At 46.4% G+C, this 23,758-nt stretch overlaps 1 protein-coding gene across 2 annotated transcripts in view; it reads left to right on the top strand.

Moving 5' to 3' along the window:
- The first annotated feature begins 3,816 nt into the window (after window positions 1-3,816).
- The window catches only part of LOC126998493 (transcription factor SOX-8-like), a 35,925-nt gene continuing 15,983 nt past the window's right edge, over window positions 3,817-23,758 (top strand). The window contains exons 1-2 of one of the 2 annotated variants that reach the window (XM_050860227.1): window positions 3,817-4,872; window positions 15,549-15,704. In XM_050860227.1, coding sequence (XP_050716184.1) covers window positions 4,427-4,872; window positions 15,549-15,704 — 602 coding nt within the window. In that variant the 5' untranslated portion in view covers window positions 3,817-4,426. The remainder of the gene's footprint in view (window positions 4,873-15,548; window positions 15,705-23,758) is intronic. The other variant, XM_050860228.1, reaches the window with a different exon arrangement.

Here is a 23,758-nt window from a genome sequence, read left to right as displayed (position 1 = left end):
CACCTCATTACGATTTTCTTTGGAGTGATTTTACCTCTAATTTGACTATTATCTTAACTTCTAACTTGGTTTGCATGGCAATCATATTTAGCGAGGGAACGGTGTGTGTGTGTGTGTGTGTGTGTGTGTGTGTGTGTGTGTGTGTGTGTGTGTGTGTGTGTGTGTGTGTGTGTGTGTGTGTGTGTGTGTGTGTGTGTGCGCGCGCGCGCGTGTGTGGGGTCGTGCGAAATAAAATATTGCGATAATAAGGATCTAAAAAAAAATTGTTTATAAATATTTGCAAACAAACAAACAAGAAAGCATGTGATAATATACACACACACACGCACACGCACACACACACATACACCGCTCCTGTAGCTCAATCGGTTAGAGCGCAGCGCTGCAAGGCTTCACGGCCAAACAGGCGGCGGTTCGAGCCCCGCTCAGGCCGGATTCTTTCCGTTGACTAGAAGTGGTTACTGTCCCCCCTTGGGCAAGGGGGGTGGGGGGTGTGGTGTGTGAGGTCCTGGCAGTACCCAGAGATCGAAAATAATGAGCACTTGCTCACTCTATCCACTGTGCTGGCGAATGCGCGTCCAACTCGTGATCAGGCCGTGGTGAATTACACACACACACACACCAAGTAACCAACCAACAAACAAACGCACGTACTTTTTTATTTATATGTTTGTATGTATATTGAGAGCAAAAAAAAAAAGAAAAGATTCCTTATATAACAGAACACGATACTACAGCAACTGTCAGAAGAAGAAGAAGAAGAAGAAGAAGAAGAAGAAGAAGAAGAAGAACAAGAAGAAAAAGAAGAACAAGATGGAGAAGAAGAAGAAGAAGAAAAAGAAGAAAAAGACGAACAAGAACAAGACGAGGGAAAGTAGAAGAAGAAGGAAAGTAGAAGAAGAAGGAAAGTAGAAGAAGAAGAAGAAGAAGAAGAAGAAGAAGAAGAAGAAGAAAGAAAATAGAAGATGAAGAAAAAGAAGAAGAAGAAGAAGAGGGAAATTAAAAGAAGAAAAGAAGAAGAGGAAGGAGAGGAAAAAGAAGAAGAAGAAGAAGAAGAAGAAGAAGAAGAAGAAGAAAGAGAAGAAAAAGAAAAAAGAAGAAGACGAAGAAGAAAAAAGAAAAAAAGAAAAAGAAAATTAACAACAACAACAACAACAATAACATTTTTTTTTTTTTTTTTTTGGCCTGATAGAGGGGGAGGAGGGACGACCCCAGCCAGATAGAACTAAGTCGCTGAGATTAGTGTACATTGAATATCTGGGCAGCATGTGGGTAATCCTCCGGCGATGGTTTGAACAATCAGTATGTTTCGGTGGGACTTGGGTTGGTATTGTGAGATGCTCCCGTCCCTCACACCAACTATTTCCAAAGGCCAAAATGGAGGTTAATCGAGTTCTGAGGAGTGTTCTTTTAGGTTCACGATACAGAAGAAGGCTCAGACCACCACCAGGGTCATAAAAGTACCCCTGGAAATGCCCTAAATTCCCACGAAAGACTAGTAAATTACGTGTTCTTGGGCGCAGAAATGTTTAAAAATAAGGCCCTTGAACCTAAGTCTCACCACATCCGCCCGCTGACTACTCGGCCACCGCCTCCCCAGCGACGGACATGTGGACGGAGGGAAGGAGGGCAGAAGGAGATTGAGGGAAGGAAGGAAGAAGGGAGAGAAGGGAGGAAGAGCTGAGAGTTATAGGGTGTATCCATTTCCCTGACCCTCCCAGCTTAGATCACCGCCCTGTGTATACCCTTCTCGCCGCAAACACACACACACACACACACACACACACAGAAGGAGGGTGAGGGGAAGAGGGGAGCGACACCCGGGCAGTAGGACATGCGGACAAGGGCAAGGCGTGGCCGGGGCGTGTGCCTGGCGCGAGGGGACACGGCTGAGGTTGGGGGAGGGAAGGCTTTCCTGCTGCTGATGATGATTTTGTTTATATCAGTGAAGGTCCTCCCCATCATCAGCATCCCATTCTGCGCCCCCTATCTATTGTCCCCCTTCAATCTATCCATCTATCTATCTATCTATCTATATTATCCCTTCAGCCCTCCTCCCTCAATTACTTATTTGTCTGTTTGTCTGTCTGTAATTTGAATGGGTCGGGTCAGCCAGGCGGGTCACGCTGAAGATGGCTCACATGTTCGACCGTGCCCGTGTGTGTGTGTGTGTGTGTGTGTGTGTGTGTGTGTGTGTGTGTGTGTGGACGAGCCGGGTTGTTTGGAGGCAGGATTAATCTCAAGCGCGTGGGCAAGCAGTAGTCTCTCGTCAAGCCAAATTAGCAGGCAACCCACGCCCTTAACGACGCTCCCCACCCCCCCCTCTCTCTCTCTCTCTCTCTCTCTCTGTGTTGGTATATATCCACCCATCTATCTCTCCTTTTCTCTCTCTCTCTCTCTCTCTCTCTCTCTCTCACACGGGAGGTATATCAGGAAGTAGCAGTCATCAAGGTGTGCCAACTTTCACTACCTACAGGAAATGCCCGGCGTACGTATAACCTTTTGGATCCGGCTTCTTGCACCCCAACCTCGCCCACGATAAGCTTTGTGGCACTCCGTTATCATCACGACATCACAGTACGTCTTGGCAAGCACGCGTGATGATGCCACATACAAGAAACTGATTATCAACCTATATCTTGAATAATCTCGGGGCTTACATGCGCACCCACATTTGATAAGGCTTTCGTATAGAGGTTGTGGGTATTTTTTTCATGGGTATATTTAGTTTTATGTGGCTTGTGATAGTTTGACCCTTAAGGCTTCTTCTGCACCATGAACACTAACGAGAACTCGGCTAAACTCCTTTGTTGTGGAATTTGATGGAAGTATTTGTTGAGGGAGCCAAAAGCGTCTAAGAATTCGGGCCTTATAGAACGCATATTTACGCCTGCGAGAGAGAACACATCCCTAAAAAGAACTGGTTTATCTGTACTGGTTTATATATGATGCTCGCGTTTATTAGTGTACGAGAATATGCCTTGGCCGGGAGAAAGTGACTAGTTCGTGGACTGGGTGTCAGGATTATGATGATCGTCCTAGGTTGCGAATGTGATGACGATTCAATGTGTTTCTTGTCGCGCGTTTACGTAGTACTTTTGTTGCAGTTCACACTCCAGAATAGCAACAAACAACACAGGCCGAAAGTTAAAGATGAATAAATAAATAGTGATGTGACGGACAGATCGACAGACAGAAAGACAGACAGAAATCCATAAACAGTTTACATATTTGTGCATTTAGATACCCAACGAGAGAGAGAGAGAGAGAGAGAGAGAGAGAGAGAGAGAGAGAGAGAGAGAGAGAGAGAGAGAGATACACACACACATAAATATTTCTTTTTATTTTCATTTTCCGAGAATCCTAATTTGCAAATCCTCAAATGATAAACGATACTTGCCTGCAGACCAGACAGACAGGCGCGACCAGACGGGCTGACGGACAGACACACAAGCAGATAGACGGACAGCATACAGACAAACAGACAGACAGACGGCGAGAGAGGGATGACCACTTCCCATGACCTCATTTTCGCCTGTCTGCCAAACCCATGTTATAATCTCTCTCTCTCTCTCTCTCTCTCTCTCTCTCTCTCTCTCTCTCTCTCTCTCTCTCTCTCTCTCTCTCTGTCTGTCTATCTATCTATCTATCTATCTCTTTAAATCCACGATAAAGTGCTTTCCAATCTTCATAATACTGTCTCCTTCCCTCCTTATTCCTCCCCCCTTCCCTCCCCATTCCATCCCCAACTCCCCATCACCTCCCCCAAACCAGAGCACGACGCACAGGTAAGACATCCACAGGTAACACAGGTAGCGAAATCCCTCTTAATTAACCCTACAGGTGTGAGTCGGAGGAGAAGAGAAAGACGCGAGAGAGAGAAAACAAGAAGGGAAGGAAGAAAAACAGCGAGAAAGGAAAAGTGGAAAACCGTAAACAAGACAGCGCTAAGCCACGCCCACCGGAATCCCCCGCGGACCAATGAGGCGCGACGAGGCTCCCCATTGGCCAAGGTGGGAGGAGCGATGCCGCGGATTCTGCATCTCTCGCGCGGGACACAAGGCGGGGACTGTGAGGCGGCGCGCGGCACTCAGTCAACTAAGACTAATCTATTGGGCATGGACAAGGCGAGCCTCAGTGCGCCCCGTGAGATTGAGCGAGGGAGAGTGTAAGGAGTGAGACGCCCGCACGTGACTCTTGAACACTTGCCTCCAGCGTTTTTGTGTACCTGCTTGAGGGACGGCGACGGCGAACTCTTCCTCCTCTTCTTTTCTGGCTTGTTTATACGGTGAGCGAGGCGCGAGAGATGAGCCGCGCCTGAGCCTGAGGTGACGCACGGCTGTTACTCGCTCGCTCGTCTTCGCGGCGTGTCCGGAGCTCCACGGCGGCGAGTAAACACGAACCGGAAAGGAAAATAGATATAAAAATGGATCCTGTGAAAAAGGAACGCGTGTCGCCGCTACTCGGGGAAGGAGGCGGGAGCTACGACCCCTCCACCAGGACTTGTATCACCTCCGTGGCGGCCTCGTCCGCGCAGAACACCCTCGACCTCAAGCCAAACATCAAAGTCTACCACCCTCAGCAACCCGTACCGCAGCAGCAGCCTCCACCGCAGCCACCACAGCCACAGCCGCCACAGACCACCGCCCACTCGTCGCCCCCGCTGCCCACCGTCATCACCTCCGTCCCCTCCTCTACGGGTGGCGGCGCGGGGCGGATCGTGGAGGAGCTGAACGGCGTGGGCGTGAGCGTGGGTCCTGACGGGGAGCTGCTGCCGGGTCACTCCACCGTCAACTTTTCCGGGGAGATTAGCGACGCGGTGACCAAGATTCTGGAGGACTACGACTGGTCCAAGATCCCCCTGGCTAACAAGTAGGTCCCAGCGCCCCCTACAGGCTCCTAGCGACGCCCTTTATGTCCCTTACTCCTCCAGACACACATACATACACACACGTCTTCGCTGTCATCTTAGGTAACCATAACACTCTCCAAAAGACATTCGTTACTATAAATAAACAAGTGTAACGTCCTTTCCGTGTCATCTCTCTCTTTCTGTCACACGAAGCCTCTCATCACCTATACTGGTCACCATTCTCACCACCCATGAACTATCACCTCTATCACCATCCTCACCACCACGCATCTTCATCCCATCACCCACGCACCACCGCCTGCATCACCCTCCTCATCACCCTCCCACACATACATATCACCACCGCCATCTTCACCACTCGACCCTAACCACCACCTTCATCATCACCATACCCTCGTTATCCCTCTCATCACTCCCCTTCTCCCCTTCTGCTCCCCCCCTTCCCCTCCACACCCACACCTGTTGCTTCCTCTCGTGTCCTATATATAAACTCTTCTCCCTCCCCTCCCACACACCTGTTGCAGCCCTTCCTCGCTCATCGCCCTCCACGAACACCTGTTGCACCTGCTTCCCGTACCTGTCAGTTCGTCACACACCTGTCACTCCCTCCCTCACCCCTCCTCATCCACCCCCCCCACCCACCTCCCTCGGCTTCTGTACCTGCATATCACGTGTTTGTTATGAGAAGTGGATTTCCTTAACGCTTTGCTTCCAAAAATAAGTAATAGTAAAATAGTCAGTAAATGGATATACTACTATTTTTTTTTTATATTTAGTCTTTTTTTCTTTCGCTACTTCCTTTTTCTTTTGTTTTCCTCAACGCTTTACTTAAAAAAAAAGCATGGCATATAATTCGGTATACTAATTGCTGTTTTCTTCGTTGTTTTCCAATTCGTGTTTATTTCAATCGCTGCTTCCTCTTTCTTTTCTTTTTTCTCAACGCTTTACTTCCACACACAAAAACAGAAATGCAACAGAATAACAACTAATTCGGTGTACCAATTGCTGTTTTTTCGTTATTTCTTATTTCGTGATTAGTTCCTTTCCTGCTTCCTCTTAGTTTTGTTTTCCTCAACGTTATTCTTACCACGAAAATGAAGAAAAGCAGAAGAATAACAACAAATTCGATGTACCAACCAATTGCTGCTTTTTCATTGTTTCCTACTTCGATGTTTATTTCCTTAACTGCTTCCTCTTTCTTTTGTTTTCCTCAACGCTTTAATCACCCCCTACCTCCCCCCCCCAAAAAAAAAAAAAAAAAAAATAGAACAGCAACTAATTTCCATACTAACAACTATTCACTGCTGTTCTTCGGTTGTGTTCTATTTTGTGATCATATCCTTCGCTGTTTGCAACGGTTTAATTCCCCCCCCACTACCCCCCAAAAAAGAAAAGCAGAACAGCATCTAATTCCTACTAACAACTACTCACTGCTGTTCTTCGGTTGTGTTCTATTTTGTGACCATATCCTTCGCTGTTTGCTCTTATTGTTAGTGTGTGTTTATGCTGCCTCTCGATTCAGTGGTATGGCATCCGTTTTCGTTGTCACAGTTATTATTTTTTATCTCGCAAGACGTTCATTCCTCTCACCTTTTCGTCTGCCGCGCCGCGAGGGTCCCGCCGCCGCCCTGTCGCCACCCTCGCCGGCGTCTTGAGCCTTGCGAGTCATCAGTGCCGCCGACAGAAACGCGCCCGCCCGCTGAAAGAAATAGAATAAAAAGTAACTTAATAAATGAAATAATAATAATTGTACAGATGAAAGTGTCCAGTCTATACGAATACCATGTTTAAATGCTGCTATTATTATTATTATTATTATTATCATTAGTTATTATTCGAAGTTTTATTGTCTTGTTTATACTGAAGTAGTAGTAGTAGTAGTAGTTCTTGTTGTCAATGTTTCTACTGCTTCCTAAATCTTTCATCTGGGAAAAAGGAGATAGAGGGGAAAAGAGTAGATAGATAGATAGATAGATAGATAGATAGATAGATATAGATAGATAGATAGATAGATAGAGAGAGAGAGAGAGAGAGAGAGAGAGAGAGAGAGAGAGATAACGCGCAGCACAGGTCATCAACAGGCGAGATAACCTTCGATGAACGTAAGGTTGGAGTCAAGAGGCGGGCGACACCTTCTTCTTCTTCTTCTTCTTCTTCTTCTTAACCTTCTCCTCCTCCTCATTCTTTCTCTTATCTCTCCTTCACCTCCTTCTTCTTATCATCTTTCCTTCTCCACGTTGCGTTTGGAGTAAGAAAAAACAATGGTAGAAGTAGTAGTAGTAGTAGTAGTAGTAGTAATAAGCAGTAATAGTCGCAGCAGAGTCGGTAGCAGGCGTCCTCGTGTATAGGCGTCAGGGGGGAAGATTGAGGCGTCGCTCGCGGCGGAAGTGGCGGCGTCAGCGTGAAGTGTGGGCAGCGGCGGCAGCGGCGGGGGTGTCGTAAAGGCGGCAGCGCGTCAGCAGGTGCCGCCAGTTCGTCGCCGCAAGTGTCAGCCGCCGTCAGGAGAGCGTGGCGTGAGTGACAGTAATCTTAAGCTTTTATCTGCGGCGGCGGCGGCGGCGAGGGTAAAGAGACGTAATAGCGGCAGTAAAAAAAAGAGGGAGAAAAAAAAACCGACAGCCCCAGAAAAAGTTTAATACGTGTGTTTTATTCCTAATACTGTTATCGCCGCTACTATTGCTGCTACTACTGATACTACCACTACTACTACTACTACTGCTACTGCTTCTACTACTACTACGACTTCTATGTATACTAAAGCTACTCCTTACTTCTACTACTACTACTTACCACCACCACTACTACTACTATAGCTACGCCTTTTACTTCTACTACTACTACTACTACTACTACTACTACGAACCTAGAAAGCAGCAAAACAACAAATGAAGAACAACAACAACCACAATAATGATAAACCGGACGATCACGAATAAAAACACAAACAAAAACACCGTAAAAAATATTCTCCATCGAGCACGAAAACGCCGCCGCCGAGGGAAGAGAGAGAGAGAGAGATGAGGAGGGATCGAGGCAAACCAGGAGGGAGGGAGGGAGGGAGGGGGGAAGGGTGGACTTGTCGAACTGATAACCGGAGCACTTCGGAAGGGGAGAGATGAGGGCAAAGTAGGAAAGGAGAAGAGGGAGCAAAGGAGGGAAGGGAGGGAGGGAGGTAAGGAGGGGAAAAAGGGGAGATGAGAGGGGAAGAGAAGACATGGGACAGGTTATGTACACACGGAGAGAGGAAAAGAGGGAGAGAAGAAGGAGGAGGAGGAGGAGGAGGAGGAGGAGGAGGAGGAGGAGGAGGAGGAGAGTACATAAATATAATTGATGAGGAAAGGAGGGGAAAGGTGAAAAGGTGAAGGGGGCAGAGAGAGAGAGAGAGAGAGAGAGAGAGAGAGAGAGAGAGAGAGAGAGAGAGAGAGAGAGAGAGAGAGAGAGAGAGAGAGAGAGAGAGAGAGAGAGAGAGAGAGAGAGAGAGAGAGAGGAAGTGACCACGGTGAAAGTAATGCCCCGATAAGAGTATTAAGTTCCCGATACGGTGAAGGCAATAGATCGATAAGAAAGGAATGCAGGACAGGTGGTGAGCTTGCTTGTCTTGGGTGCATGGAGGAGGAGGAGGAGGAGGAGGAGGAGGAGGAGGAGACAGGAATGCACTGAGGAGGAGAGAGGAGGGAGTGGGAGAGGGAGAGTGCATGGATGATAGAAAGTTTAGTGAGGGAGAAAGGAAAGGAAAGAAAGGTAGATAGAAGTTTGAATACATGTGGTGGTGGTGGTGGTGGTGGAGGTGCAAGGTTGGCTAACTTTTTTTTTTTTAGAACCAAGGAGACAGTTCAAGGGTACAAAAAAAGGAAGCAATAATATAAAAAAAGCCCGCTGCTCGCTGCTTCTAAAAAAAATCCAAAGAGGTGTCCGAAAGAGATGGATGACAGACCAATCAGAACAATCAAACCTGTAGGGAAGGACGAAAGAGGGAAGGGGAGGAGCAAGAATGACTAGCTATATATAAAGATGGATGAAAGTCTCGTGGGAAAAAAAAAGAAACGTGTTGCGAATATAGAAAGAACACAAGAGAAAGAAAGGAAAGCATAACTGGAGGTGCAAGGTGATATAGGGAGGATACTGAAGAGGCGTTAAGGTGTATGAGATTATGACAGGTATGAAACAGGTAAAGCAAGGTGAGGATAACGGAAAGAAATGTACAGAGAAAGAAGGTTATGTAGATAGTATATGCAAAGGAGGCGTGATGAGGCATGGAGAGGTGACGTTAGGTAAGGTTAAGTTAGGTAAGATTAGGTCATGCTAGGCTCGGGTTAGGTGAGGCAGGGAAAAAAATATTAAATGTGGTGTAAGGCTGGGTCAGGTTAGGTAAGCGAGGGAGGGAGGGTCAGGATAAGAAAAGTGATGTAAGGTAAGACAAACGAAGGTACAGTGGATGGGGTAAGAGAGGTAAGGAAAAACAAGGTAAGGCTATAGGTAATGCACAGTGAGTTATGGTAGGGTAGGGTAAGGTTAGATAATGTAAGGCAAGGTAAGGTAAGGTGACGTCAGGTGAGGTTAGGCAGTAGAAAGAGGTCAGGTAAGGTAAGGTTAGGTTAGGCAAGGTGAGGGTAAGGTGACGTCAGGTGAAGTTAGGTAGTAGAAAGAGGTTAGGTAAGGTAGGGCAAGGCAACGTAAGGTAAGGTTAGGTAAGGCAAGGTAAGGTGAGGTAGTAAGAAAAGGTTAGGTAAGGTAGGGCAAGGTAACGTAAGGTAAGGTTAGGTAAGGCAAGGTAAGGTGAGGTAGTAAGAAAAGGTTAGGTAAGTTAGGGCAAGGCAACGTAAGGTAAGGTTAGGCAAGGCAAGGTAAGGGTAAGGTAACATCCGGTGAGGTAGAAGGAAAAGGTTAGGTAAGGTAAAATGAGGCGAGAGTGGACACGAGCGAGGGTGCAGAGTGCGATGAGAAGGAGCGAGATAGGCGTGGACAAAGGTAGAGGTCGGCGGCTGGGCGACTGGCTGGCTGGGCGGCTCGGTGGCTGGGAGGGCCCGATGCTGCACCCCGCACAGCCTGACGCCAGCCCGACGCGCGGCTCCGGTTAATCACCCACACGGGCTTGGCTCTTGTGTGTCGGTGGCGTCGGCGCGTTTGTCGGCGTCCTGTGTGAGATATTACGTTGACGCCCCGACCCCACGATAACCGCTCTTCTCCCCCCTCCTCCCCCTCATGCACCGATATCCGTTATCATGGAAGCGCTGGGGAAGGGGGGGAGAGGAGAGGGGAAGAAGGCTGGGGGGGAGGGGTTGTCTGATCCTCATGGCGACAGGTAAAAGATGTGCAGCGTGATGCCTACATATGTTGCCGACACCACCACCACTACCACCTGTCTATATCTCTACCTGGCGGGGGTGGCGGCGGCGGCGGCGGTAAGATGTGTGGAGGCGGAGGTGTGTGTGGGAGGAGTGGGAGGGTAAGGGGGGTGTCTGGGGGGTATGGGGGTAGGGGGTGTTCAAGAGATAAGGTTTTTACGAGAGAGTCAATGGTCGAAGTGCTCATCGTGACAAAGGTAGACAGATTACTATGGCAGACGAGAGAGAGAGAGAGAGAGAGAGAGAGAGAGAGAGAGAGAGAGAGAGAGAGAGAGAGAGAGAGAGAGAGAGAGAGAGAGAGAGAGAGAGAGAGAGAGAGAGAGAGAGAGAGAGAGAGAGAGAGAGAGAGAGAGAGAGAGAGAGAGAGAGAGAGAGAGAGAGAGAGAGAGAGAGAGAGAGAGAGAGAGAGAGAGAGAGAGAGAGAGAGAGAGAGAGAGAGAGAGAGAGAGAGAGAGAGAGAGAGAGAGAGAGAGAGAGAGAGAGAGAGAGAGAGAGAGAGAGAGAGTGAATATGCTTATGAAGGAGAGGATGAGAAGGGGAGATGGGGAGAAGCTAGTGAAGGAAGGAAGCAAGGAAGGAGAAGAAGGAGGAGGAGGATAGGAAGATATGATGATGTCCTGTAGAAGAGAAGAAAAAGTAGGAGGGACAGAAGAGTGAAAAAGACAGAATAAGAAACGAAGGATAGATGGATGAAAGGGAAAGGGAAGGAAGGGGAGGGAGGGAGGGGGGAGGGAGGTACCTATTGTCTATATGTGTTTGTGCTGGGTGTTACCTGCCGGAATAATCAGGTGCCGAGGTGTGAGCATCGCGGGGTGTGCGTGTCGCGGTACATATGTTAGACCAAAAAAGTTATTATCCCTGGAATGCACTTTTACTATCATCCGGAAGCTCCTTAACGGTAGCAGCGATGGTCCAAATTTTTGCCCCCCCCCAAAAAAAAATAGATGATGCATAAACTGATCACAAATGCGTTAATGTATACTATGAAATGGTTTGCGTGAGTCATGATTTTTTCTCCTTTTTCTCGCTTAGAGGGGCCTTTAATAAACATGATCCCCGCACTTACCAGGTTAAAAGATAGATAGATATATGGATAGACTGATAGATAGATAGATACATAGACACGGATAAATACATAGATATATACAGATAATGATAAATATTGCTGCGACGAAAAAGCTAAAAAAAAAAAAAAAAAAAAATACCTAACCGCCACAGAAGCAATACAGCAACACTCCACTGACTCAACTGTTCCTTTCTGTGTATAATGATGTATTGAATGAGTTATAGAACACAACCGCCATCACCATCACGGCCAGCCATTGCAACACTTCACACAGCTGTTCAATATTGCTTACTGTTGTTACTGTCTGGGTCATTGTTGTTGTTGCGTTAGGGCTGTGGCGAAGAAAGAAACACAGCCACCAGAGAAAGAGAGAGAGAGAGAGCGAGCGAGCGCCACAGGAATATATACACCACAGCAACGCACCATACATCAATTTCATATCTTTCTCTAGTGTTGTTGTTGTTGTTGTTGTTGTTGTTGTTGTTGCGTGAGAGAGAGAGAGAGAGAGAGAGAGAGAGAGAGAGAGAGAGAGAGAGAGAGAGAGAGAGAGAGAGAGAGAGAGAGAGAGAGAGAGAGAGAGAGAGAGAGAGAGAGAGAGAGAGAGAGAGAGAGAGAGAGAGAACACAGCCACTAGAGAGAGAAAGAGAGATAGAGAGATAGAGAGAGAGAGAGAACACAGCCACTAGAGAGAGAGAGAGATAGAGAGAGAGAGAACACAGCCACCAGGGAGAGAAAGAGAGACAGAGACAGAGAGAGAGAACACAGCCACTAGAGAGAGAAAGAGAGACAGAGAGAAAGAGAACACAGCCACCAGAGAAAGAGAGACAGAGAGAAAGAAAACACAGCCACCAGGGAGAGAAAGAGAGAGAGAGAGAGAGAGAGAGAGAGAGAGAGAGAGAGAGAGAGAGAGAGAGAGAGAGAGAGAGAGAGAGAGAGAGAGAGAGAGAGAGAGAGAGAGAGAGAGAGAGAGAGAGAGAGAGAGAGAGAGAGAGAGAGAACACAGCCACCAGGGAGAGAAAGAGAGACAGAGAGAGAGAGAACACAGCCACCAGGGAGAGAAAGAGAGACAGAGAGAGAGAGAACACAGCCACCAGAGAGAGATAGATAGAGAGAGAGAGAGAACACAGCCACCAGGGTGAGACAGAGAGACAGAGAGTGAGAGAACCACCAGGGAGAGAAAGAGCGATAGAGAGAGAGAACACAGCCACCAGGGAGAGAAAGAGAGACAGACAGAGAGAGAACACAGCCACCAGGGAGAGAAAGAGAGACAGAGAGTGAGAGAGAGAACACAGCCACCAGGGAGAGAAAGAGAGACAGAGAGAGAGAGAACACAGCCACTAGAGAGAGAAAGAGAGACAGAGAGAACACAGCCACCAGGGAGAGAGAGACAAGGAGAGAGAGAACACAGCCACTAGAGAGAGAAAGAGAGACAGAGAGAGAGAGAACACAGCCACCAAGGAGAGAAAGAGAGACAGAGAGTGAGAGAGAGAACACAGCCACCAGGGAGAGAAAGAGAGACAGAGAGTGAGAGAGAGAACACAGCCACTAGAGAGAGAAAGAGAGACAGAGAGAGAGTGAGAGAGAGAACACAGCCACTAGAGAGAGAGAGAGAGAGAGAGAGAGAGAGAGAGAGAGAGAGAGAGAGAGAGAGAGAACACAGCCACTAGAGAGAGAAAGAGAGATAGAGAGAGAGAGAACACAGCCACCAGGGAGAGAAAGAGAGACAGAGTGAGAGAGAGAACACAGCCACCAGGGAGAGAAAGAGAGACAGAGAGAGAGAGAGAACACAGCCACCAGGGAGAGAGAGAGAGAGAGAGAGAGAGAGAGAGAGAGAGAGAGAGAGAGAGAGAGAGAGAGAGAGAGAGAGAGAGAGAGAGAGAGAGAGAGAGAGAGAGAACACACGCACAGCAATACGTCTACCACAGCGGCGGGGGAGACAGCAACACACGCTTCTGCCCCAACTATCACCAGAGCTTCTAATCCCTTCGGCGCCCCTCGTGATGTAACCTCCTCACACCACCCAAGGCCGCGCACACAGAACCACCGCAACAAACAATATATATATTTTTTACAACAAAGGAGACGGCTCAAGGGCAACAAAGAGTGAAAAAAAAAAAAAAAAAAAGCCCACTACTCGCCGCTCCCATAACAGACAATATAGTAAAGAATAGGGAAAAGAGAGGTCAGTATCTAAAATCGAAATCTAAAATCAAATATATCCTGTTCTTCGATATAATGTTTACACTATCCAACGTCTGCTCATTCTTAGCTTCTCCAACTCTAGATTCATCCAAAAGTTAACATCAGCAGTCACCCCTAAGATATATGTATGTAATTAAGCTGTTTGGGTATTCTATGCATGCATGCTCTTTATACTCTATTCAAGGTCGGTTTGTTCGTAATTTCTCAAACCTTAGATTCACTCTACTCTATTTAGGAGCAGTAAGTATTGGGCTCTTTTTTTTTTTTTCATTATTATTTTTTTTTTACGCCCTTGCACTGTCTCCTCTGCTGTAAAAAACAACAACTCAGAACTTCATACGGTATAGTGGAGTTGAATTCTTTTCCATGCAGACTATATTGCAATTGTAACCTAGATAACAATGCTACGCTATGCTCCTATACACTCACTCAAGGTCTATTATAGCCTTTTAAACCTCAGAACTTTAAACCCAACCAGAACCTGAGCTAACCTATAACGTTACTATAAGAGTTAAAGAATCATGCACGAGGAGTCTTGTAATACACACCGATGATGCTTTGGAGTCCCGTCAAACCGTCTATTCCCTCTCACTTATGCATGCTATTTACGCTATTCAAGGGCAGTTTGTTCGTAATTTTTCAAACCTTATAGTGGAGTTGAATGCTTTTCCAGACTATTGCAATTATAATCTAGATAACAATGAATTATACGCTCTGCTACTATACACTCACTAAAGGTTTATTATAATCTTTTGAACCTCAGAACCTTAAACCCAACCAGAACCTGATCTAACCTATAACGTTACTATAAGAACTAAGCAATCACGCACGAAGAGTCTTATTATACATAGCTACACACCGAGAATGCTTTGGTGTCCCGTCAAACCATCTATTCCCTCTCACTCTTCCCTCGTCTTCTCTTCAGTCTTAATAATCCACTAACAACAAACTGGATTAACTTAGACCAGAACCTTTCTTAATTAACTGCAAAAGAAACAGCCGAAAACACCACCACAACAACAACGACGAAGTGAACATTCGTACCCAGCCTTATTAACTCACGAACACAACCCAGAGCCTCTCTCAACAACAACAACAACAACAAAAAACAACAACACAAAACAATAACAAGCAAGACATAAACACGTCCAGTCTTATGAAATTCCACAAACACCTTCATACCTAAACACAATCCAGAACCTCTCTCAACAACAACAACGACAACAACAACACAAAACAACAACAAGAAAGACATAAACACGTCCAGTCTAGTCAAGTTCCACAAACACCTTCATACCTAAACACAATCCAGAACCTCTCTCAACAACAACAACGACAACAACAACAGCAACACAACAACAAGAAAGACACAAACACGTCCAGTCTAGTCAAGTTCCACAAACACCTACATACCTTAACACAATCCAGAACCTCTCTCAACAACAACAACAACAACAACAAGTACCTCATAATGTCACACTAGTATAAACGCAACACATGTTCTAAGTCCCCTCATACTTCCTACCCTTCAAAATTCCCCCTTTATATACGACACTTCATAAGTCCTCTTCACATGGCCATAAAACAGACATACATACATACACTCCCCCCCCGCCCCCCTAGACTTCTAATATCATGTCATATATTATCCCCTATACATTTAGACCCATTTATTATTCCCCTACCCTGCCAGATTTTATTCCCCTGGTTTCAGATCCAAAGATTATTCCTCTCAGTCAGTCAAATATTATTCCTCAATATTCTGGAACAATATTATTATTCCCTCTATTCTTATATTATTCCAAAACATTCAGTCATATTATTATTCCTTCCCTTCAGAGCTATCTATTATCTTACCCCTTACAGTGTCATCCATAGACTACCACATAGCCTATTTGCCTCTATGCTGCGCCCTTGCCATTATCCCCATAGAAAACCTATTAAAAACCCATTAAAATCCTCCTATTCTATATCCTCCCATAGCCTATTCACCCCTAAGTCCCCCCTGCCCTCGCCTCCAGCCTTCGGGCCCTTGCCGTAGTACAGTTCCCCGCACCAACAGGGATGCGGCGGGCGGCAGCGAGCGGCGGAAGGTTCACGTGAAGCGGCCGATGAACGCCTTCATGGTCTGGGCCCAGGAGGCGCGGCGCAAGCTATCCTGCACCAACCGACAGGTCCACAACGCCGAGCTCTCCAAGTCCCTCGGCAGGATATGGAGGTGAGTGAAGACAGAGGATGATGATGATGATGAGGAGGAGGAGGGAAGTAGGAGGAGAAGAAGGGGGAGGATGAAAGCGGGACAGTAGGAAGGGATGGAAGAGAGTGGGACAGTATATAGAAATAGCAGGAGGAAGAAAAGAAGGAGAACGGGGCAAAAGGAAAACGATAGGGAGAATGAAGGTGAGGAAGAAGAGGAAAAGCAATAGTAAGAGATGACGGAAGCAAGCCAGTAAGATGGAGGAGGATGGTAGGAGGAAAACACAAAGATCGCAAAATCAAAGAGAAGAAGGAGGAAAAGAGGAGGAGAAAAGGGGAAAAGGATGAACAGGAAGAACAGAAACAAAAGAACGTCCACAGTAAAATCCCTGTCACTCGAAACACAAAGACCGCAAAAACAAAGAGAAGGAAGAAAAGAGAAGGAAGAATTAAGGAGGAGGAAGAAAAGGGGATTAATGTGGGGGAGAAGAGGATGAAGGAGAGGGAGGAAAAGGGACACACTCGAAGAAGGACGAAAATGGAGGAGAAAGGAGAAGGGGGAAGAAGAAGAGAGGGATTAATGTGGGGGAGAAGAGGCGGAAGGAGAGGGAGGAAAGGGGACACACTCGAATAAGGACGAAAAGGAAGAGGAAGCAAGAGGGGGAAGAAGAGAGGGATTAATGGGGAGGAGAAAGAGGAGAAATGGGACACACTCGAAGGAGGAGGAGGAGCAAGAAGAAGAGGGGATTAATGGAGGAGGAGGAGGGAGGAAGAAGGGGAGGGAGGGAGGGAAGGGACACACACACATACTCGTGAGCCCTAGCGTCGGGTGGCACCTCGGAGCCGGGGTTGGATTGGCACCGTAAATTGAGTGGCACTTGTCAGATTTACTGCCGCAGTCTGCCGGGGGGACGACCCAAGATGGCCGCCTCCACCCCCCCACCCCCCCCATGTGTGTGTGTGTGTGTGTGTGTGTGTGTGTGTAAACAACATATTTGCTACAGGGTAATGGGATAAGGGTGGGGAGAGAAAGAGAGGCGGAAAGGGGGAGAGAGAGGAGGAAGAGGAGGTATGTGGGCGAGAGAAGAATGGAAGGGAGGTGGAGCGAGGAGAAGAAAGTGGAGGAAAAAGAAGGAGAATGAAGTGTGGAGGAAAAAGAAGGGAATGAAGTGAAAGGGAAGAAAGAGAAGAGGAGATAGGGAAGAGAAGGGAAGGAAAAGGATTATGCAAACAAGAAACTACTATATACTACTACTACTACTGCTACTACTACTACTACTGCTACTACTACTACTATTACTATACTACTACTACTACTACTACTACTACTACTATTACAACTACGAGACAGATAGCTAGATAGACAGACAGATGGATAGAGAGAAAAAAATAGAAAGGAAAAAAAGAGAAATAAAGAGAGAAAGGAGGAGAGAGGGAGGAGGAAAGGAGGGACAGGAGGAAAGAATTTAATGGCGGGAATAAATTCTCGTTAAAGAAAATGCCAGACCAGGTTTAATCACCCCCAAGAGCAGGTTCCCCTCGGCCAGGTGTTGTGCCAATTAAGATTATGGAGGTGAATGGTGGTGGTGGTGGCGGTGGTGGTGGTGGTGGTGGTGGTGGTGGTTAAATGTTCTCCAAGTCGTAACCTTTCCTAGTGGTTTGAAGTGGCTGGCAAAGAGAAAGGGAGAGAGAGAAAGGGAGAGAGAGAGAGAGTGAGAGAGGGGAGGGAGCAAACACTCTCTCTCTCTCGTTTTTTCCACCTGTTTTTCTTTATCTTTTGAGAGAGAGAGAGAGAGAGAGAGAGAGAGAGAGAGAGAGAGAGAGAGAGAGAGAGAGAGAGTATGAGAGAGAAGGAGAGAGAGAGAGAGAGAGGAGAGAGAGAAGGAAGAAGAGAGAGAGAAGAAGGTGGATGTAACATTAGTGGATGGGGTGGATGGTGAAGATGATGGAAGGGTGAAAAAGAATAGGGTGATGGGAAGGGAGGCTCTGTCAGGGAGGGGAAGGGAGAGGAAGGGAGGGGAAGGGGAGAGGAAGGGAGGGGAAGGGGAGGGGAAGAAAGAGGGGGGGAGGGGCAGTGTCTTGACAGGTGAAGTTGCGCAGAACAGGACTCTCTCTCTCTCTCTCTCTCTCTCTCTCTCTCTCTCTCTCTCTCTCTCTCTCTCTCTCTCTCTCTCTCTCTCTCTCTTTCTCTCTTTCTCTTTTTTTTTTTTTTTGCTTCTCTTTCTTCCAATCTTCGACTTTCTTTCTTCCTACGTCCCTCCCTCCCTCCCTCCTTCCTTCCTTTTTTCTTCCTTCTTTTCTTCTATATATAGCAACTTTCTACTCACCTCTCTTTCCCCTCCTTTTCTTTTCTTTTTTCTTCCTTTTCTTCATCTACATACTTTCGACTTTCTTCTTTCCATCCCATCCTCCCTCGCTAACTGGGTCTTTTCTCCCTTCCCTTCTTTCCCCTTTTCTTCTTTTCTTCTTTTTTCTCTCACCCTTCCATCCTCTTTCCATCCTTCCATCCTTTCTTCTATCTTTCTTTTCTTCTTTTTCTCTCACTCTGAATAATTTCCTCACATAAAAAAACAAACCTTCAACTTCCTTCTATCTTCTTTCCATCCTTCCATCTTGTCTTCTATCTCTTTCTTTTCTCTTTTTCTCTCACTCTGAACAATTTCCTCACATAAAAAAACAAACCTTCAACTTCCTTCCATTCTCTTTCCATCCTTCCTCCCCTCGCTCCTTCCTGTCGTTCTTCCTTCCTTCCTTCCTTCTTTCCCTCACTCCGTCCTACCGTCCATTCTTTCTTACCCTCCTTCTTTCCCTTTCTTTCCCGCTGTAACCTGAGCCCTATAGTATCGCCGCCAGACATACGACACCATACTTCACGCCAGCCCACCATACCACTATAGCCCTCTTCCTCCCACCCCCACCATAGCCCTCTCCATCCCTTCCTGCCACCCTCTACAACACCGCCCCGCCGCCGCCGCCTCTCGCCCTCTTTCCCCTCCTCATCCCCCGCCTCAAAACACCCGACTTGTTCCCCTTAATTTACTGGCCACTAATTTCTGTACGCCCTCCCAGTGTTCAGGTGAAGAGCCTTGACCCCAGAGTGTTAGACCAGCGCCAGGGGTCTTTTCCTCCTCCTCCTCCTCCTCCTCCTCCTCCTCTTCTTCTTCTCCTCCTCTTCCTCCTCCTACGTGGTGCCAGGCTGCCTTACTTTCTTCTTCCCTTCGAGTTTTAAGTTGCTTCTCTCTCCGGCACTGTGATTTTCGTGTTATCCACTTTTCTATTGCAAGAGTTCAACAGGGTCTTAATTCTTTCATCCCTTTTCAGCTCTTAACTCTTTCTTTTTTCCTGATTCCTTATTTCTAAACTTTCAACTTTTTTTTTTAATCAGTGTCTTCATTCTTCCATCCCTTTCCAGTTGTTAATTATTTGCTTTCTTTTTGTTTCCTCATTTTTAAACCTTCAACTTTTTTTGTTCTCAAATGCAAAAGTTAACGATTTGTGTTTTCATCCTTTCATTCCTTTCCATTTCTTAATTCTTTGGTATTTTCGTGTTTCCTCATTTCTAAGCCGTTGATCAAGTGCCAATTGTAAAGGTGCCATATTTCTATTGAGTGCCATGATCTGCGTGAAGGCCGGCAGTGCATGGGTCGGCAGGTCGGTCAGCTGAGTGCCAGGGAGTGCCAGTCCACTCTATCGGCGAAGAGTCAGGGTTAATCAAGTGCCAGCCAGCCAGTGCCAGCAGTGCCAAAGACAGGTCCCGGGGTCTGAGCTTCTGGGTGCCATAAACTCGCTCACTCACACGGACGGACGGACAGACAAACAACAGCTGCAGCAAAGACACACACACACTGGCCGCCGTCCCCCCCCCTCAGTCACTGCCTCCTTCCGTTTATGGACCGGATGTTGTTGAAAGTACGCGAGAGAGCCAATTGGTATATACACACACACACACACACACACACACACACACACACACACACACACACCACGAAGGGGCTAAATTTTCGTCTAAAGCGCAAATTACGAATCAACAACAACAACAACAACAACAACAACAACAACAACAATGTGGATCTATACGCCATGATGTAATAAAAGTTGAAAAAGAAATTCTACGGAGGATGAGGAAGGAAAAACAAAGGAAGAAAAAAAGAAGAAAGAGAAGGAGAGAGAAAGCGAGAGAGTAGCGTTAGAGTACCCCCTTCCATCCTCTTCCCTTTCTTTCTCTCTCTCTTTCTCTCTAAAAATAAAGAAAATAAAAACAATCCTTGATGGGCTGCCTACAATCACCTGTCTCGGAGGCCTAAAGTGAGATTACGTAGACGAGAGAGAGAGAGAGAGAGAGAGAGAGAGAGAGAGAGAGAGAGAGAGAGAGAGAGAGAGAGAGAGAGAGAGAGAGAGAGAGAGAGAGAGAGAGAGAAGAGTAGATAAGACAAGTGGCGTTAAGATTGTAAGTTACTAAGTGCAGAGTGAAGAAGAGGTGAAAGTGTGAATAGAAAGAAGATGGAGAAGAATGAAGCGTAGGTGGAGGATAAAGAGGAAGAGGGAGAGAGGTAGAGAGGAGTAAGAGAGGAGAAAGAGGGAGAGAAAGAGGAGTTAGTGAGGACGAAGAGAATGTGAAGTGTAGTGGAATTGAGATGGATAGATAAACAGATAGACAGATAGATGGATAGAGATAGAAAGAGAGAGAGAGAGAGAGAGAGAGGCAAAGTCAAAAGAGTGAGGGGCGGAAAAAGAAAATAAAGTATGGAAGGAATGGAGATAAACAACAAAAAAGAAAGAAAACAAAGGGGGCGATGAAGAAAGACGGAAAAAAAAGAGAAAACGAGAGGAGAGAATATAAGGAAAAAAATGTAGGAAGCGAGAAAGATAGAGAAGGAACCTGTGTGTGTGTGTGTGTGTGTGTGTGTGTGTGTGTGTGTATGTTGGTCAGGTGTTAGCCACGATGAGACCATAATGAAGGATATGATGAGAAGGGAGAGAAAAAAAAATAATGTAGCGAGAATCAGGTCAGGGAGTTTCACATTTCGCTGAGTCAGGAAGAGAGGGAGAGAGAGAGGGAGAGAGAGAGAGAGAAGGGAGGGTAGGATGGAGGGCACGGTGAGAGAGAGAGAGAGGGAGAGAGAAAGGAGGTAAGTAGAAGAGTGGGATGGAGAGAGAAGGGAGGTAAGTAGTCTCTCTCTCTCTCTCAGGACAATAAATACGGGTCAGATTCTCAAGATTTACGATTATGCGTCACCAAACACCCTAATATTTCTTTTTTTATTATTTTGTTTGTTATTTATTGCTCTCGAAACCACCTTCTGTAACACACACACACACACACACACACACACACACACACACACACACACACACACCTGCACCACCATCACCACTAACCACCTGCCCTCCTTCTTTCCCTTCCTCTCTTCTCTTCCCTTCCCTTCTCTTCGCATTCCTTTTCCATTTCCTTTCTCTTTTCTTTTTTCTCTTCTTTTTTTTGCATTGCTTTGTTTATTTGTTTGTCTCGAGTTGTTCTTCCATTCCCTTTTCTTATTTGTATTACTATTTTTCAGTCTCTGCCTTTCTCTTTTGTTTCTCATATCTTAACTTTTTTTTCTTTTCCCTTCCTTTTTCTTCCTTTTTCTTCCTTTACCTTTTTTTCCCAATTCTTTTTTTTTATTTCTCTCTCATCTTCGTTTCACTTCCTCTCCTGCCTTTCCCTCTTTTCCTTTCTCTTCTCTTTCATTCTCTTCCCTAATTTTATCTTCTTTTCAACTCCCAAAACTTTTCCTTCCTTTCCTTACTCCATGTTCCCTTCCCAATCCTTTCGTTCTTTACTCTTTCCTACCCTTTCCCTTCCTTTCCTTCCCTTTTCTTCTTTAACAGTCCCTTCCTACCTTTTCTTTCCTCTCTTCCCTCCTCCTCCTCCTTTACTTTCCTTACCCTTCCTCTTAACCCCTCACCTTTTCTCCCCTCTCTCCCCTCTCCACACACACACACACACACACACACACACACACACACACACACACACATTCAGACCTAAACACACGTCACCTTTAACAGAAATTCACAGCCGGGCGACATGACCTGCACGTCGTTGTATATTTCGGGGTCACGGGGCGGGCCAATAACCTGCCGTGACGGGGGGGGGGGAGAGGGCAGAGGTTAAAGGTGAGGGTAAGGATGGGGGGAAGGGAAGGGAGGCAGCGTGGAAGGTTGGAGGGTCCTTATAAGAGGAAGGCAGGAATGAGGTTTTCGTAAATTGAAGTGGGTTGGAAGGAGAGAGAAAGAGAGATGGATATAGGTAGATAGATAGAGATAGACAGGAGAGAATAACACAAAGACAGAGACAGAGAGAAGAGCAGACAGGAAGAGAGATGGATATAGGTGGATAGATAGAGATAGACAGGAGAGATTAACACAAAGACAGAGATAGATAGAAGAGCAGACAGGAAGAGAGATGGATATAGATAGATAGACAGAGATAGACAGGAGAGAATAACACAAAGACAGAGACAGAGAGAAGAACAGACAGGAAGAGAGATGGATATAGGTGGATAGATAGAGATAGACAGGAGAGAATAACACAGAGACAGAGACAGAGAGAAGAGCAGACAGGAAGAGAGATGGATATAGGTAAATAGACAGAGATAGACAGGAGAGAATAACACAAAGACAGAGACAGATAGAAGAGCAGACGGGAAGAGAGAACTGAAGACAGGTAGACAGACAGACAGATAAGAACACAGACAGACAGAAAGATAGAAAACCATAAAGACACACACACACACACACACACACACACACACACACACACACACACACACACAAACACACACTCCCCATCCCCCCCCCACACACACACACAATCACCCCCCCCTTACACACACTCATACCCTCCCCCCACACACACATCCCTCCCCTCCCCACACACACATACACATACCCCCCCCCCCACACACAGATCCATACCCTTCCCCCACCCCTCCCCACACACATACCCCCTCCCTCCCCCATATCGCCCCCCCTTCTCCCCATCACCCCACGTCAGGCGTCACCGGGGCTTCACACCTCCGTCACCGCGCTAACAGTTCCGCTCCCCGACACGACGCGCCTATCAGTTGATCCGGGAGATTAAAACACCGATATCGGATTCCTGGGCCCGCTACTGACTCACACACGTACTAACACACACACACTGACACACACGCTATTAATAGATATACAACACCTCCTTCGCCCCTCATTCCTCCTTCCCGTTCCGTCCTTCCGACAACCTCTGTAGCAGCATCCTCCAAAGTTAGTTACTATGTGTACTATGTGTTTGAAGGGAAATGAAGGGTTAAAAAGGCAAGGTTTTGTTGATATGTGTGTTGGGGGATTGGGGGGTTGGGGAGGATATGTTTGGGGTGGGGGGGGGAAGGTGGGGATATGTGTGGGGAGGGAGGGCTTGTGTGTGTGTGTGTGTGTGTGTGTGTGTGTGTGTGTGTGTGTGTGTGAGAGTAGCGGGCCCAGGAATCCGGTACCAGTGTGTGTGTGTGTGTGTGTGTGTGTGTGTGTTAAAAGGAGGCAGATTAAAGGCTTTAGATATTATGATGAGAATGAAATGCGAGCGAATTCAAGGATAAAAAAATAACTACGAACGTAAAAAACATATTAACAAAGAAATAAAAGTGCAAATGGAAATAGAAATGAATAAATGAATGAATAAATAAATAAATACATGAACAGACAAATGAAGAAATGAAGAAATAGATAAAATAAACAAAATTAAACAACGACTACATATAAACGACAAACAAATACATAGAATCAAAGGAAGGGAGGGAGGGAGAGAGGGAGGAAGGGAGGGATATAGGGAGAGAGGGGGAGAGAGAGGGAGGAAGGGAAAGACATGAAAATAGAAATAAATACATAAATAGAATCAAAGGAAGGGAGGGGGAGAGGGAGGAAGGGAGGAATGGAGGGAGAGAAGGGGAGAGGGAGGGAGGAAGGAAAATACGTGAAAATAGACCTATACACATAAATAAATCGTATACGTGGTTCATACATGTGCACAGTAGCGACTTTAAAGGTAATCTAGTAACTTTC

Source organism: Eriocheir sinensis, chromosome 14, assembly GCF_024679095.1.
Source record: "Eriocheir sinensis breed Jianghai 21 chromosome 14, ASM2467909v1, whole genome shotgun sequence".
In the NCBI taxonomy this organism is placed as follows: Eukaryota; Metazoa; Arthropoda; class Malacostraca; order Decapoda; family Varunidae; genus Eriocheir; species Eriocheir sinensis.
This window is presented reverse-complemented; position numbering and strand designations above follow the sequence as displayed.